General features: G+C 37.0%; 1 protein-coding gene across 4 annotated transcripts in view; it reads right to left on the bottom strand.

Annotated features, from left to right (window-relative positions):
• LOC129718521 (uncharacterized) overlaps positions 1-13,474 on the bottom strand; it is a 740,981-nt gene that overhangs the window by 182,877 nt on the left and 544,630 nt on the right. For all 4 annotated transcript variants that reach the window (XM_055669374.1, XM_055669371.1, XM_055669370.1 and 1 more), the window contains exons 3-6: positions 8,622-8,812; positions 8,331-8,559; positions 7,846-8,271; positions 7,532-7,773 (exon numbers count right to left, since the gene is read on the bottom strand). In XM_055669374.1, the coding sequence (XP_055525349.1) occupies positions 7,532-7,773; positions 7,846-8,271; positions 8,331-8,559; positions 8,622-8,812 (1,088 nt within the window). The remainder of the gene's footprint in view (positions 1-7,531; positions 7,774-7,845; positions 8,272-8,330; positions 8,560-8,621; positions 8,813-13,474) is intronic.

Consider the following 13,474-nt stretch of genomic DNA (forward strand, 5'->3'; position numbering starts at 1 on the left):
TGTCAACTGATGGCTTCTTCTTTTTCCTCTTTTGTGTCTCGTCCACTGCTGTAGCACAATTCAGCCAGCAGCCAAATCGGCTTACGCACCAGCTGGTAGTCACGATGCGAAACAGTTGCACAAAGGCGCGACCTTGAACCCGGATTTATTTCACTCGACCAGGCAAACAATGCCAACACTTGTTCACACGTCTTTTGTTTTATATTCTATCGGAGCGATCACCGATCACACGTCCGATACTGATGCGTGTTCGGCACAGAATGAATTGTGCTTTAGATGCCAAAAAATCTGGTTTTCTTAAAAACCCTATAACTCAGCCAAATATTCACCGATTTTCACAAAACCACCTTTGTTTGATTCGTCATTGAATATTTTTTCAAAATTTTATTGCATTTGTAGTATCTTTCTTACAAAAATAGGTTAAAAATTTCAAGTCATGTTGAAAAATAGCATGTAAAAGTCTAAAAAAATATATTTAAACTCAAATAATTCAACATGTTTTAGTGATATTAGTACAAACCTGTAGGTGTTTTGAAAGCTCTGTTTATCTTCTTTCCAAAACTGCTACAATATTGAAAATCGGTTGGGAAATGACTGAGTTAAAAAAAATGTATGCCCTGAAGTCCAAAAAACCGTATTTTGACCATAACTTCAGATTTTGGGGGTGTTTGAAAATTTTTTAGTATGAGCGAATGTTACACTCAAAAAGACCTACAACTTCCACTAGGTCACTTCAGAAGTTCTTGTGTTTTTTCACCATTTGTAGCCCCGCGAAATAATTGTGGTATAGAGGCCAAAAATTCTGGATTTCTTAATAAATATATAACTCAGTCAAATATTCACCGATTTCCACAAAACCACTTTTGTTTGATTCGTCATTGAATATAACTTCAAAAGTTTAGTGTATTTGTAGTATCTTTCTCACAAAAACAGGTGGCAAATTTCAAATTAAATTGAAAAATTGCGTGAAAAAAACTAAAAAATTGTATTCAAACTCAAATAACTCAACATGTTTTAGTGATATTAGTACATACCTGTAGGTGTTTTGAAAGCTCTGTTTATCTTCTTTCCAAAACTGCCTCAATATTAAAAATCGGTTGAGAAATGACTGAGTTAAAAAAAATTGTATGCACTGAGGTCCAAAAAACCGTATTTTGACCATAACTTCAGATTTTGGGGGTGTTACCTACGCTAGGTCACTTCAGAAGTTCTAAATTGCTGTAGCACAGTGTAATTGTAGAGGGACTGTAATTGGCATAAACATTAATATATACTAGCTCACCCGGCAAACTTCGTCTCGCCCATTTTTGTATTTAATTTAATAATTTTAAACATTCCAAATTTATTGATTCCTTGCGATTTTTTATAGTTTGCAAATGCACGACGAATCGGCCGTAGGATATGATCGAAGTCAAATAACAAATCGTTAAAAATGATTGGTTTTATCGAAATGACAACATTCTCGACTTTTGGCTTCTGTACATTACTTCTATTCTGAAAATATTTATATCGAGTGGTATTCGATCATTTTCAGCTTTTTTCTGGCATCAATCTGATTCCGGAAATACCCATATTGAGTGGTGTTCAGTAATTTGGTTGCTTTCCAGAAACTGAAAGCGGTCATCTTTGAATTTGAAATAGTGTCCAGGGTCAATGCTTGGCTTCTATGCATCATCTCGATTACGGAAATATTCATATTAAGTAAAATTCGGTCTTTTCGGCGGTTTTTCCGAAACCGAAAGTCACCATATTGGATATCAAAATGGCATTTGGAGACAATTTCTGGCCCCTGAGCGTCATTCTGGTTTAAGAAACACCCATAGTGAGTGTTATTTGGTCATTTTCGGCTGTTTTCCAGACAGCGGAAGTCGCCATTTTACAATTCATAATGGTGTCTGTGGTAAGTTTTTAGCTTCTGATTCCGAAGATACTCATAGTGGGTGGTATTTGGTCTTTTTTGGATGTTTTCCAGACACCGGAAGTCGCCATCTCAGAATTAAAAATGGTGTCTGTGATCGATTCCTTGCTTCTGCGCATCATTCTGGTTCCGGAGGTACTCATATTGGATGGAAATCGGTCATTTACTCGATTAGTTCAGAAATTGTGAAAAAAAATTTAGTTTTATTTGTAGGAAACCCCACCCTTCCAGAAGAAGCAGGGATGTCAATCTATTAAGGACATATTTGTTACCTCTAAGACATCCATATGCCAAATTTGGTTCCATTTACTTGGTTAGTTCTAGAGATGTGCAGAAATTTGTCTAATTTGTATGGAACCTCTTCCTTCCGGAAGAGGGAGAGGTGTTGAACCATTATGGACTTATTTGTTACATCTAAAAACATTCATATACATTCAATTTTGGTTATATTTGCTTGATTGGTTCTCGAGCTGTGCGAAATTTGTGTTTCATTTGTATGGAACCCCTCCCATATAGAAGAGGGAGGGGTGTCAAACCATTATGGGCTTTTTTGTTATTCATAAAAATATTCACCTGCCGAATTTGGCTCAATTTACTTGGTTAGTTCTCGAGATGTGCAGAAATTTGTGTTTCATTTGTATAAGACTCCTCCCACAAAGACGAACACAACGAAACGAAGCCAGCTCAAATCAGACGCTCCGTTGTAAAGTTATGGGCGGTCGCACATATGTAACTTTATTTTATAGATAAGATTTATGTCATGTCGAATAAATAAGGCTGATACAAATTTCGAATTCTCTTTATGTCCAAGGTTATCAAAGTTAGCAGAGGGAGTGGCAAAAAATAAATAACACCGAGACGAAAAAAAAGAAATATCTTTGATCAAAGTTTGTATGCAAGTTATGACGTTTGTAACTTGCACTCAACTAAATGTTGAAAAATGACACTTTATTATTATTATTATTTATTTCGCCTGCTTTCTGACGACACTATCGCTGTCACTGGACTTGTTTGCTGCTAAATGAAGCATTTGTGCTGTCGGAAAACCAATAAAATGAACGAAACGGTTTGAGCTTTTTTTTTCTTCCCCTTCCAATATTAAAGATTTTTGAGGGGGGGGGGTGGAGGGTCTTGACATAAAATGAAAATAAAATTTGTAACGGCCTAATATGTGAATGTGAATATCTAAATAATTTTAATGCTTTTGCATGAAAGAACAAAAAAACATCATAAGCCAGAACTTTTTATACTCTCTTCACAAGGAAATATTTCGCTTTCATGCAATGCTCATTTTCTCTTCTCCCGTTTTTTCAGTATTCGTAAAAAATTGAAAGCCAGTCATCGGTCAGGATATTTACTGTTTCAAATTTTCTGAAAATTTATTATTCTGAGTTTCGTTGTGTAAACTGTGAACTCAGTTTGGTACGCGTGATGCTAGCGACTGGTACTGAAATGCTATCACGAAAGAAATTTTAGCTTTTCATTATGATAACGACAGCAAGCGTCACGTTGATAACGTCATTTCCGTTTTACCAAAAGAACGATGTATCATTTGGTGAGATTTTTAGAAGATTTTGCTGCGTGATCGTGAACGATGCGCGTTAATTATTTCATCGTGACAGCTCGTTTCAAGAATGAAATTCCAGTGTGTTTGAAAGGGCGCTACGTTCATTGGAAGTGAAAATTGATAAAGATTAGCTGTAATTTTCACAGAATTCCGGTAGTGAAAACGATTTTTATCAGCCCTGATTGTGGCATATAAAGAAGCTCTCGGTTGGCTGCTCGGCTGGTTCCATAGCTGAAATATTCAGATTTTTAACGTAGAAAATGCAAAAGAAATAATAAAAATAGATTCGAAAAATATGTGGAAAGTGTCCGTTATATTATGTTTCCAAAAAATGTGATGAACTTTTATGAGACTAATTCATGGCATATCAATAGTTGTTGTGCTTCTTTCTGCGACTAACAACATCAATTGAAATAAGTTATTGCAACAACATTGCAAAGCTTGCACAGAGGTGTCGCACCTCTCTACAAGCATTCACCGCATAAAGTCATCCAAACAGATCATCCACACATTCACGCATCTACCACAAACACGAACGTTGTCGACAAAAGGTGGATATATCGGAGCACCGAGAGATGCTGATTCACGGGTCAAGCAAAACAGAAACGATCAAAAACGGCTATTGACCAGAACATATGGAAATACTGGCATAACGAACATAAAAGCAACATCAACATCAGTAAATACCGTGTATTCTACCCTATCAGTTCGTAAAACGGTCTATACACCACGGTGCTCCCATAGACCGTTATTATAAAAAAATGCACCAAAGAAGAAATCATCGTATGGTACATTCTTGAGTAATGCCCTATTGAAAAAAAGTACAAAAAACCTAAGTTAATCCACCTAGCGGTCAGACCCAGCCTTTCTCATTCAAACTTATATCAAATTGTTATGAAGTTTGTTATTTGTAAGCTTGAGAGATGACTAGTTCGTATGACACTAGTTATGTTCAAATAAGTTGTGTAATCTTTGAGATAATAGAATTTCGTTGTTTTATTAACAATTTAAAACATAACGGTTGCTTAGTTCGATTATAACCAAATGAAATGGGAACGTATAGGGCAGCCAAACTTTGAAACCTCGTGTTCAATCATAATTCATCAGTTAACCCTTAACTAGCCCGTTCATCTGATAATACTATTGATCAAATCGGTTGTGTACTTTCTGAGATAATGAAGTTTCGTGATTTTCACAATTCGGTACATTACAGACGAAGTTACAGTTCGATTACACTAAAATTCAATAGGGTGTTATGAGTCAGCTAGACCTTTCATTTGACACTAATTTCGTGAAAATCGGTTCAGCCATCTTTGAGAAAAGTGAGTGAGTTTATGTATTCTTCGGAATATGTTTCTTTTCATAGCTGGATTTCACATTTTTAAACATAACAGACAAACTAATAGTCCGATTGCAAAACAAATCAATAGGGTCTTATGGGGTAACTAGACCTTTCATATAACACTAATTTTGTGGAAATTGGTCCAGCCATCTCTGAGAAACATGAGTGAAATTAAACAGTCTTCAGAAGACGTTTCTTTTCATAACTTTTGAACCACATATTCAATCTATATAAAATCCAAAAGTAAAGGGTTTTTAAAATCGCCCGTTCATTTAATACCAATTTTATTGAAATCGGTTGTGTGGTTTCTGAGATATTGATGTTTCGTGATTTTCACATTTTTAAACATAACCTCTAAAAAAATCCAATAACAATGAAATTTAATAGGGTCTTATGGGGTAACTAGAGCTTTCATTTGCATATAATTTCATTAAAATTGGTCCAGCCATTTCTGAGAAAAGTGAGTGAAAATAAAAATCTGCACATACACACACACACATACATACATACAGAAAATGCTCAGCTCGTCGAACTGAGTCGAGTGATATATGCCATTCGACCCTTTGGAGCACTTTCATATCTTCGGTTTTGCAAGTGATTGCTATACCTTTCTAGGAGAAAAGCAAAAAGTTAAAAAAATTATTAATTAGGAGTAAAATATTCGTGCTGAAGAAATAGCGAAATAAAAGAAATGACTTTGAATTTCGTACACTTCAATCACGAGCAATACCGGGAACGTACGAATAGCGCAATACCAAATTTTTATTTTGTTGAGGCCATATGTTTTGGTCAAAGCAGTTACAGGTTTAAATAGTCTTTGAATTTCGTTTCTTTTCATAACTTTCGAACCACATATCAAATTGCTGTGGAATTTCTTACTTGTGAGTTCGAGAGACAACCCGTTCAAATGACACGTCGGGATGCGGTATATTTTTCCAAATCTGTAACATATTTCCAGTTCGCTTAATTTTCGTTCTCTCTACTTCATATACTGTCTGCTTAATGAACTTGCGTGTTAACGGGAAGAAGCCGTTGTTAAAAATAGAAATTCAGTTCGAAAAGACACTAGATAAGTTCAAATAAGTCGTGTGATCTTTGAGATAATAGACTTTCGTTGTTTTTATAATTTAATACATAACGGTTGGAATTAAAATACGATTATAGTCAAATAAAATGGGAACCTATAGGAAAGCCAAACTTTTCATTTGACACTAAGAATCCAGCAATTTTTGGGAAAACGAGTGAATTTGAAAAGTCACCGGAACATGTTTCTTTTTACAATTTTTGAACCACGTGTTTAATCACTATAAAAATCATCAATTAACCTTTTACTAGCCCGTTCATTTGATACCAATATTGTTCAAATCGGTTGTGTACTTTCTGAGATAATGAAGTTTCGTGATTTTCACATTTTGATACATTACAAACAAAGTAACAGACTGATTACATTGAAATTCAATAGGGTGTTATGAGTCAGCTAGACCTTTCATTTGACACTAATTTCGAGGAAAACGGTTCAGCCATCTCTGAGTGAGTTTAAGTAGTCTTTGGAATATGTTTCTTTTCAAAGCTGGATTTCACATTTTTAAACATAACAGGCAAAGTGATAGTCCAATTGCAAAATAAATCAATAGGGTCTTATGGGGTAATTAGACCTTTCAAATGACACTAATTTTGTGGAAATCGGTTCAGCCATCTCTGAGAAACATGAGTGAGATTAAACACTCTCCAGAACACGTTTCTTTGAATAATTTCTGAACCACACGTTCAATCTTCATGAATCTCAAAAATTAAGGGTTTTTTTAGTGGCTTGTTCATTTGAAACCAATTTTGTTGAAATCGGTTGAGTAGTTTCTGAGATAACGATGTTTCGTGATTTTCACATTTTTAAACATAACCTCTAAACCAAAAATCCGATTGCAATGAAATTCAATCGGGTCTTATGGGGCAACTAGACCTCTCATTTGCAATTAATTTCATGAAGATCGGTCCAGCCATCTCTGAGAAAATCGAGTGAGATTAGGAGAGCGTTACACACACACACATACGCACACACACACATACAGAAAATGCTCAGCTCGTCAAACTAAGTCGATTGATATACGAGATATACGACACTGGTTGACATGAACGAAAAAGTTACCCTAAGGCTCAAATCAGTTGCCCTAAAAAGATTATAGCTTTTTAAACATTCCTGTGAGTTTTGGTGCCCCTAGTTTGGTTAGAAGTGCCCCAAAAAGGCAGCAGAGTGATTGTTAGCCGGGTTCGTTGCTTCAACATGTGCTTACGGGAAAATTCATTTAAGTCTGTGATAAAGTTATTTTTACTATGGGCACTAAAATTCACAGGAATGGTTAAAAAGCTATAATCTTTCATTTTTTCCGGTTTGAGCTATAGGGTAAAACCTGTGTTTACTAGTGTTATTTTACAAATTGAGAAACTATAATGTATATCAAGTAACACAAGATCTTCCTGCCTTGATTTCGAAATATTAAAAATTGGATTTTATTACTCAAAACTCTAAATACACTAGTGTCATTTTATCTAAGAGGGATATGTGTTACGTGATAAACAATCAATGAATGAATATCTCAGGAGTACCTCCGTTTGTCCATAATATTTTCGCTCGTTGTTCATTTTACGGTAGTGTCATATTATCAATCAACTACCTAATCATAAATATATTATGCTACTAATCACTTACCGGAAATGCCACGCTGATGCTTAGACCGTCGGTTAGACGATGGACTGAGAACGCTTTCACGCCGGTTCGAGCTCAGGAAAACATTTAAACTGGAGGCAACGTTCGTCGTTGACTGCGATGATTGGTTTGAAACGGAGTTGCGTCCGCCTTCTGCACCGGTGCTAGGGAATTCGTTCCAAACTGCATCTACCATGGAATCGATACTGGATGAGCGAGGAATCGGTTTGCAGCCTTTGTCGCGTCTGTTTCACAAGAAAAAAAAAACGCAAGTACAGTGCTAGATATCGAAGCCTAGCTTTAGGATATTATGTTACCTCTCCCACGATAACCTTCGAGACGAGTCACCTTTCGCCTGATGATGAAGACTTAGTAATCCTGGTGAGGCTAGAGGATATCCGCTCCCTTGACTCTCCGGAGTACCGCTGGTTTTCGTTGTTTGATTGATGATCCGTGCCAGCCGGTAGATGGCACTGTTAGTACTATTGCTAATGAGCTGCGCTGAGGCGGCAGATCCGTATGCTGTCACATCACTTCCTCGTTTAGTGTTACAACCGTTGTATTTGTTACTTGACACGCTACCGCCTCCTATGTGACTGCTTTCACCTGATGTATAGCCGCTGTTTCCGAAACTATAAGCAGTTGTTGCAGTATTTGCTGCGTTTTGTAAGCTAACAAAGTTGAATGATGTAACCCCGAAAGATTTGGACGACGGTATTTGAAATGCGGTTGGGGATGTTATGCTAGAACATGTGAATTGAATTGCAATTCCATCTAATAGTACTGAGGATAGTGTGCCTACCTGATAACAACAGAACCGTCTCCACTGGAACGCTTCTCATCGAAGTCATAAATATGTGGTTCGCTTGGAGCAACGGTCGGGGCTCCACCGCTGGGAGTAAACAATCCACTACCCCCTGATGACTTTCGTCGATAGTCGAAGGAGGTGTCATCTGTGGTCAGCAGGATTTTGGGACTATTTCCGCTGATGGGTGTGGTGCTGGTGAACTTGGCCTCATAGAGAAAGTTATCTGTGAAACGCAAAAATGGCTAAATTCATATGAAACATTTTGATACCTTGCCACAAACTCACTAGAAGAAGTTTTATAGGCCTCCAGCGGCTGAGTTGGTTGTTGCAGTCGACCGACAAAGGCGTTGGCGCCGGGAAAATTGAATAGCGGCAGAGTCAGTGAGCGAGAGAGGCGAGCTTTCTTCTCAGTAGGACGTGACCCCCCATACAGGGGGCGATTTCCGCTGGTGGGTTCGTTGATGTTGTGCAGGGTTCTATGAAAGAGGAAAGAAAATCCTTTATTGGTGGCTGATTTTGCAATGCTAAACGACAATAGATTTTTTAACATAAATTATCGGAATATTTTCTATGGTACAAACACGTCTTCATGTGAATGCGTTGAACAAAAACACAATAATCAAATTGATTTTCTTCATTATGGTGCTAATTTTAAAAATGCTTTGCTTTTTACGAAGATAACAGCATCAATCATCGCAACACAACTAAGGCAACTATACCGCGTCACCTGAATGAACACAATCAGCACTACTGGCAATGGCCATATTTCAAAAGCTAGACTTCATGACCAAAAACATTGAAAATAATCCATTTGTAACTTGCAGACTTATGCCGACCGATATTCGAATGCTGTTAGCAAAAATTCACCGTGAAACCGAAAGCGTGATTTAGCGAAATGATAAAAATAGGGTTTTTTCGTGTTGGATTTAATTTCAATAAGATTTTGAGTAAAATGATGCACTTTCATAGATCAATGGGATATAAATTATACATGCAATATCAATATGATTTGTATTGCTCATTCTTTTGCATAGTTAGGAGAGTCTAATGCTTGTTTATGTGAGACCGCAAATTTTGAAATTTTTAAATCTACGTCCTGTGAACACCACAGTAGGGTTATTTGGACTATTAATAAATCTTCTTTCTCTTAGTTTGAAAAATACGTAATTTTTGCTCCAAATTCAGTGAAATACATACTTCAAGGTTTATTTTTCACGAAATAATGACACAAATAAATTTTAACAGATATGACACTTGGTTACCTTATCGAGAAAACTGATCAAATGAATTGAGTTCATAAAGCTATACACATAAAACTCTACACATGCACAAGTGGCAAGTGGCACAAGTGAAAACAATGTTTCAAAAATACTTTCTACAATTGGAAGTACATTATTCTCGATATAGATTTTTCTTCTGAAAAAGCGTGATCAAAACAAAGAAAATAGTGAGAAAATCGAGCGTGAGTTTGGCGAGTAGTGATAAAAACGATTGTTGATAAAATCAAAAATGTTGCAGGCTTTTTTCCGAAAAAATGACAATTTTTAGTTCATTTGAAGAGAAAAAAATCTGAAATCCATTCTATCATATCGTACGATCTGATTTTCTTTAGCCTAGTCCGTCATTTCTAGTTTATAGTTCCTCCAGCTCGGGAAATCGCTTTTTGGCAGCAAAATTTGTTGCTGCAAAATGTTACGTTCTACTAAAATTAATCACCGCGAGTTTAAAATAGCACCCAACCAAAAAACCAATTAAAGGTCTCTTTAACCGTTGGGTGAATTACTTTAAGGTTTCACTTTTGTCTAGGTGTTCTCTGCCACTGTAAGCCATGCAATATCCAAGATAATTTATCTACTCCACGTTAGTGATTTATCGACATCCGGGGGTTCTTCATTGCTAAACTCCCGGTCCCGGAAGCAACAAACATAGATAAGAAAATACTGGTACGGGTCACCGTTGATCACGTTGGCCGCTCAGGTGCGATTCACCTGGCACGAAATTCCGGGCAACGATTTGTAAATCACAACATCGCATGACTGCGACCCAGTCGTGGGTGAAATTTGATAAACTGATGATGGTGCGGTGCTTCGGCCTCTTACGGGGTTGTCTGGTTAGAGCATCAGGCCAGCAATGCTACAGTGTAGCCTACAATATTGTTTGCACGCTATGAAGGTATCCGCTGATAGGAATGCCTTAATGCGAGGGTCATTCATGAACAGGGATATTCAAGAAATTTTTGTCGAAGGATGATCATTTTGTTTTATACTGTTATCATAGCTTCCAGATGGGGATTCTTTTAGAGCAATTTTTCACTTGTAAGTTGGAGCTGTTTAGTGACAAGATTGAGTAACAAAATTTTCTGTATCGCAATGGTCAACAAATTAGATTGTTTGATGTTGAACTGTTGTGCAAAATACTAAAAAGTAACAATTTTGAATTACATTTCGAGGTTCGATTATACAACAAATTTTATTGCATGTCATTTTATGTTAAATATGCCGATTAAATGGAACAGAGCAATGCGTTCAATATAACAACCACTATATGAGAAGCAGCCGTTTCTTTTCTATATCAGAAAATAACTCTTCAACTCCAGAGCCTGGTTTCCGTGGAAAACAATGTTTTGTATTTTTTGCCTTTTCGGTCTATTCATTCTTTCTTGATTTCCATAGAATTGGCAGCTATTGAAATGGTAAGGATTCCATTGCTGCCGAAATTGTGTTGGAAGAAAAAAATTCAGTGACTACAAAATGGAATGTCAGACTGATTCGCTAATCCGTTTTTCCTGGAAGTATTAGGTTGCCTTGAGTTCGTGGACTATCTCTGTCATATCATTTAGAGTAAAATTGTAATCTGATTGAGCTTTGCACTTGACTAATTATATTGTGTTATCATAAAAGAACCACAAGTCAAGCGGAGAAAATTGTCTCGATTTATTACTAGCATTACCAACAACACGACTGTTGGAGAGCCATATCGAGTCATCCTTTTTCTATATGGAAATAATCTATTAGAACTGTGCAATGTTGTTAAAAATTGAATCCATTCACTGACGAAACAAGATGACGACGTCCGCTTCCGTAAAGAAAATCCGGTACCAGGAAATGTTGACAAATTAGGAAATTATTCATATCATTAATGATAAAAAAGGTTCGTGTCAATTTATTACAGGGACCTGTAAACTGCATGATTGAAGTGATGAGTTAATGTTGTGTTCATATCGAGAAAGCATGCAGACTTGGATTATTGAGTTATAGTCATAACTTAATTAAAATTTTTGAAACCCAAAAGCAAATCATGCTACTGAATGAATTCAACTATCAATTTGTTTTGGCATCAGATAAATGATTTCTTACATATTTTTTTCATGAAATGAATTATTTATATTTATGTTTTTCTTTTTTTGACTCTAAGCAAAGTCACTCTATTTTTAATTTTTAGTTCAAGGAGTAAATATAGCGATGAAGATAGTAAATTGAATTAACTGAAAAATATGATAGTAGAAACTACGAAAAATATATTTCAGCAGGTGGGACTCAAACCCCGAAACTTCTAATTTCTGGTTAGATGCGTTTCCTGATTGCTTCCTTTTGTGTGGACTCATCACTGCGGCCGTAAAAATACCGTTTTTTTATGAACCATAAAAATCACGGTATTTTTACTGTAAGCTTGTAAACGATTGTTGTCATTACCATGTTTTAACAACGTTTTTTGTTGTTGAATCTACCACCGACAATAATTTTACCATGAAAAACATTGTCAGAGACTCCTAAATGTATGGGAAAAAATGCCTGAAAAAATGTTAAGATACATAACAACCCCCCTTTTTCATTGTAAAAATGGCAAAAACGATGTTTTTTATTGTTCTGGACAATGATATTTAATGTAAAATTGATGTATCTACAATGAAAAACATAGTTAAATTATGGTATAACTATGTACAGTTACAGCAATTTTTAAGGTTTTTTAAATGTTTTGTTGATGTTATTTTTTTTCGGGTTTCTTCGGCAGTTTTTCTGCAGCAATCTTATGCAAAAGGGGGCCGAAGAAAACCACTGACGTAGACGTTCGATACCCTATTTCACAAAAAAATGCAAACTATTCAAAAATATGAAATTAGGCAGCTTACTAAAGAAGGATGACACTTTAAAACATGACAAGCGACGTAGACTGACGAGAATTGGTAATTTACCTTAGATAATTTTTTTTTTCTAAAAAATTTACACTCAAAAAAAATATGTTTGACAGACAGACAGACAGACAGACAGACAGACAGACAGACAGACAGACAGACAGACAGACAGACAGACAGACAGACAGACAGACAGACAGACAGACAGACAGACAGACAGACAGACAGACAGACAGACAGACAGACAGACAGACAGACAGACAGACAGACAGACAGACAGACAGACAGACAGACAGACAGACAGACAGACAGACAGACAGACAGACAGACAGACAGACAGACAGACAGACAGACAGACAGACAGACAGACAGACAGACAGACAGACAGACAGACAGACAGACAGACAGACAGACAGACAGACAGACAGACAGACAGACAGACAGACAGACAGACAGACAGACAGACAGACAGACAGACAGACAGACAGACAGACAGACAGACAGACAGACAGACAGACAGACAGACAGACAGACAGACAGACAGACAGACAGACAGACAGACAGACAGACAGACAGACAGACAGACAGACAGACAGACAGACAGACAGACAGACAGACAGACAGACAGACAGACAGACAGACAGACAGACAGACAGACAGACAGACAGACAGACAGACAGACAGACAGACAGACAGACAGACAGACAGACAGACAGACAGACAGACAGACAGACAGACAGACAGACAGACAGACAGACAGACAGACAGACAGACAGACAGACAGACAGACAGACAGACAGACAGACAGACAGACAGACAGACAGACAGACAGACAGACAGACAGACAGACAGACAGACAGACAGACAGACAGACAGACAGACAGACAGACAGACAGACAGACAGACAGACAGACAGACAGACAGACAGACAGACAGACAGACAGACAGACAGACAGACAGACAGACAGACAGACAGACAGACAGACAGACAGACAGACAGACAGAC

Source organism: Wyeomyia smithii, chromosome 1, assembly GCF_029784165.1.
Source record: "Wyeomyia smithii strain HCP4-BCI-WySm-NY-G18 chromosome 1, ASM2978416v1, whole genome shotgun sequence".
Classification (NCBI taxonomy): Eukaryota; Metazoa; Arthropoda; class Insecta; order Diptera; family Culicidae; genus Wyeomyia; species Wyeomyia smithii.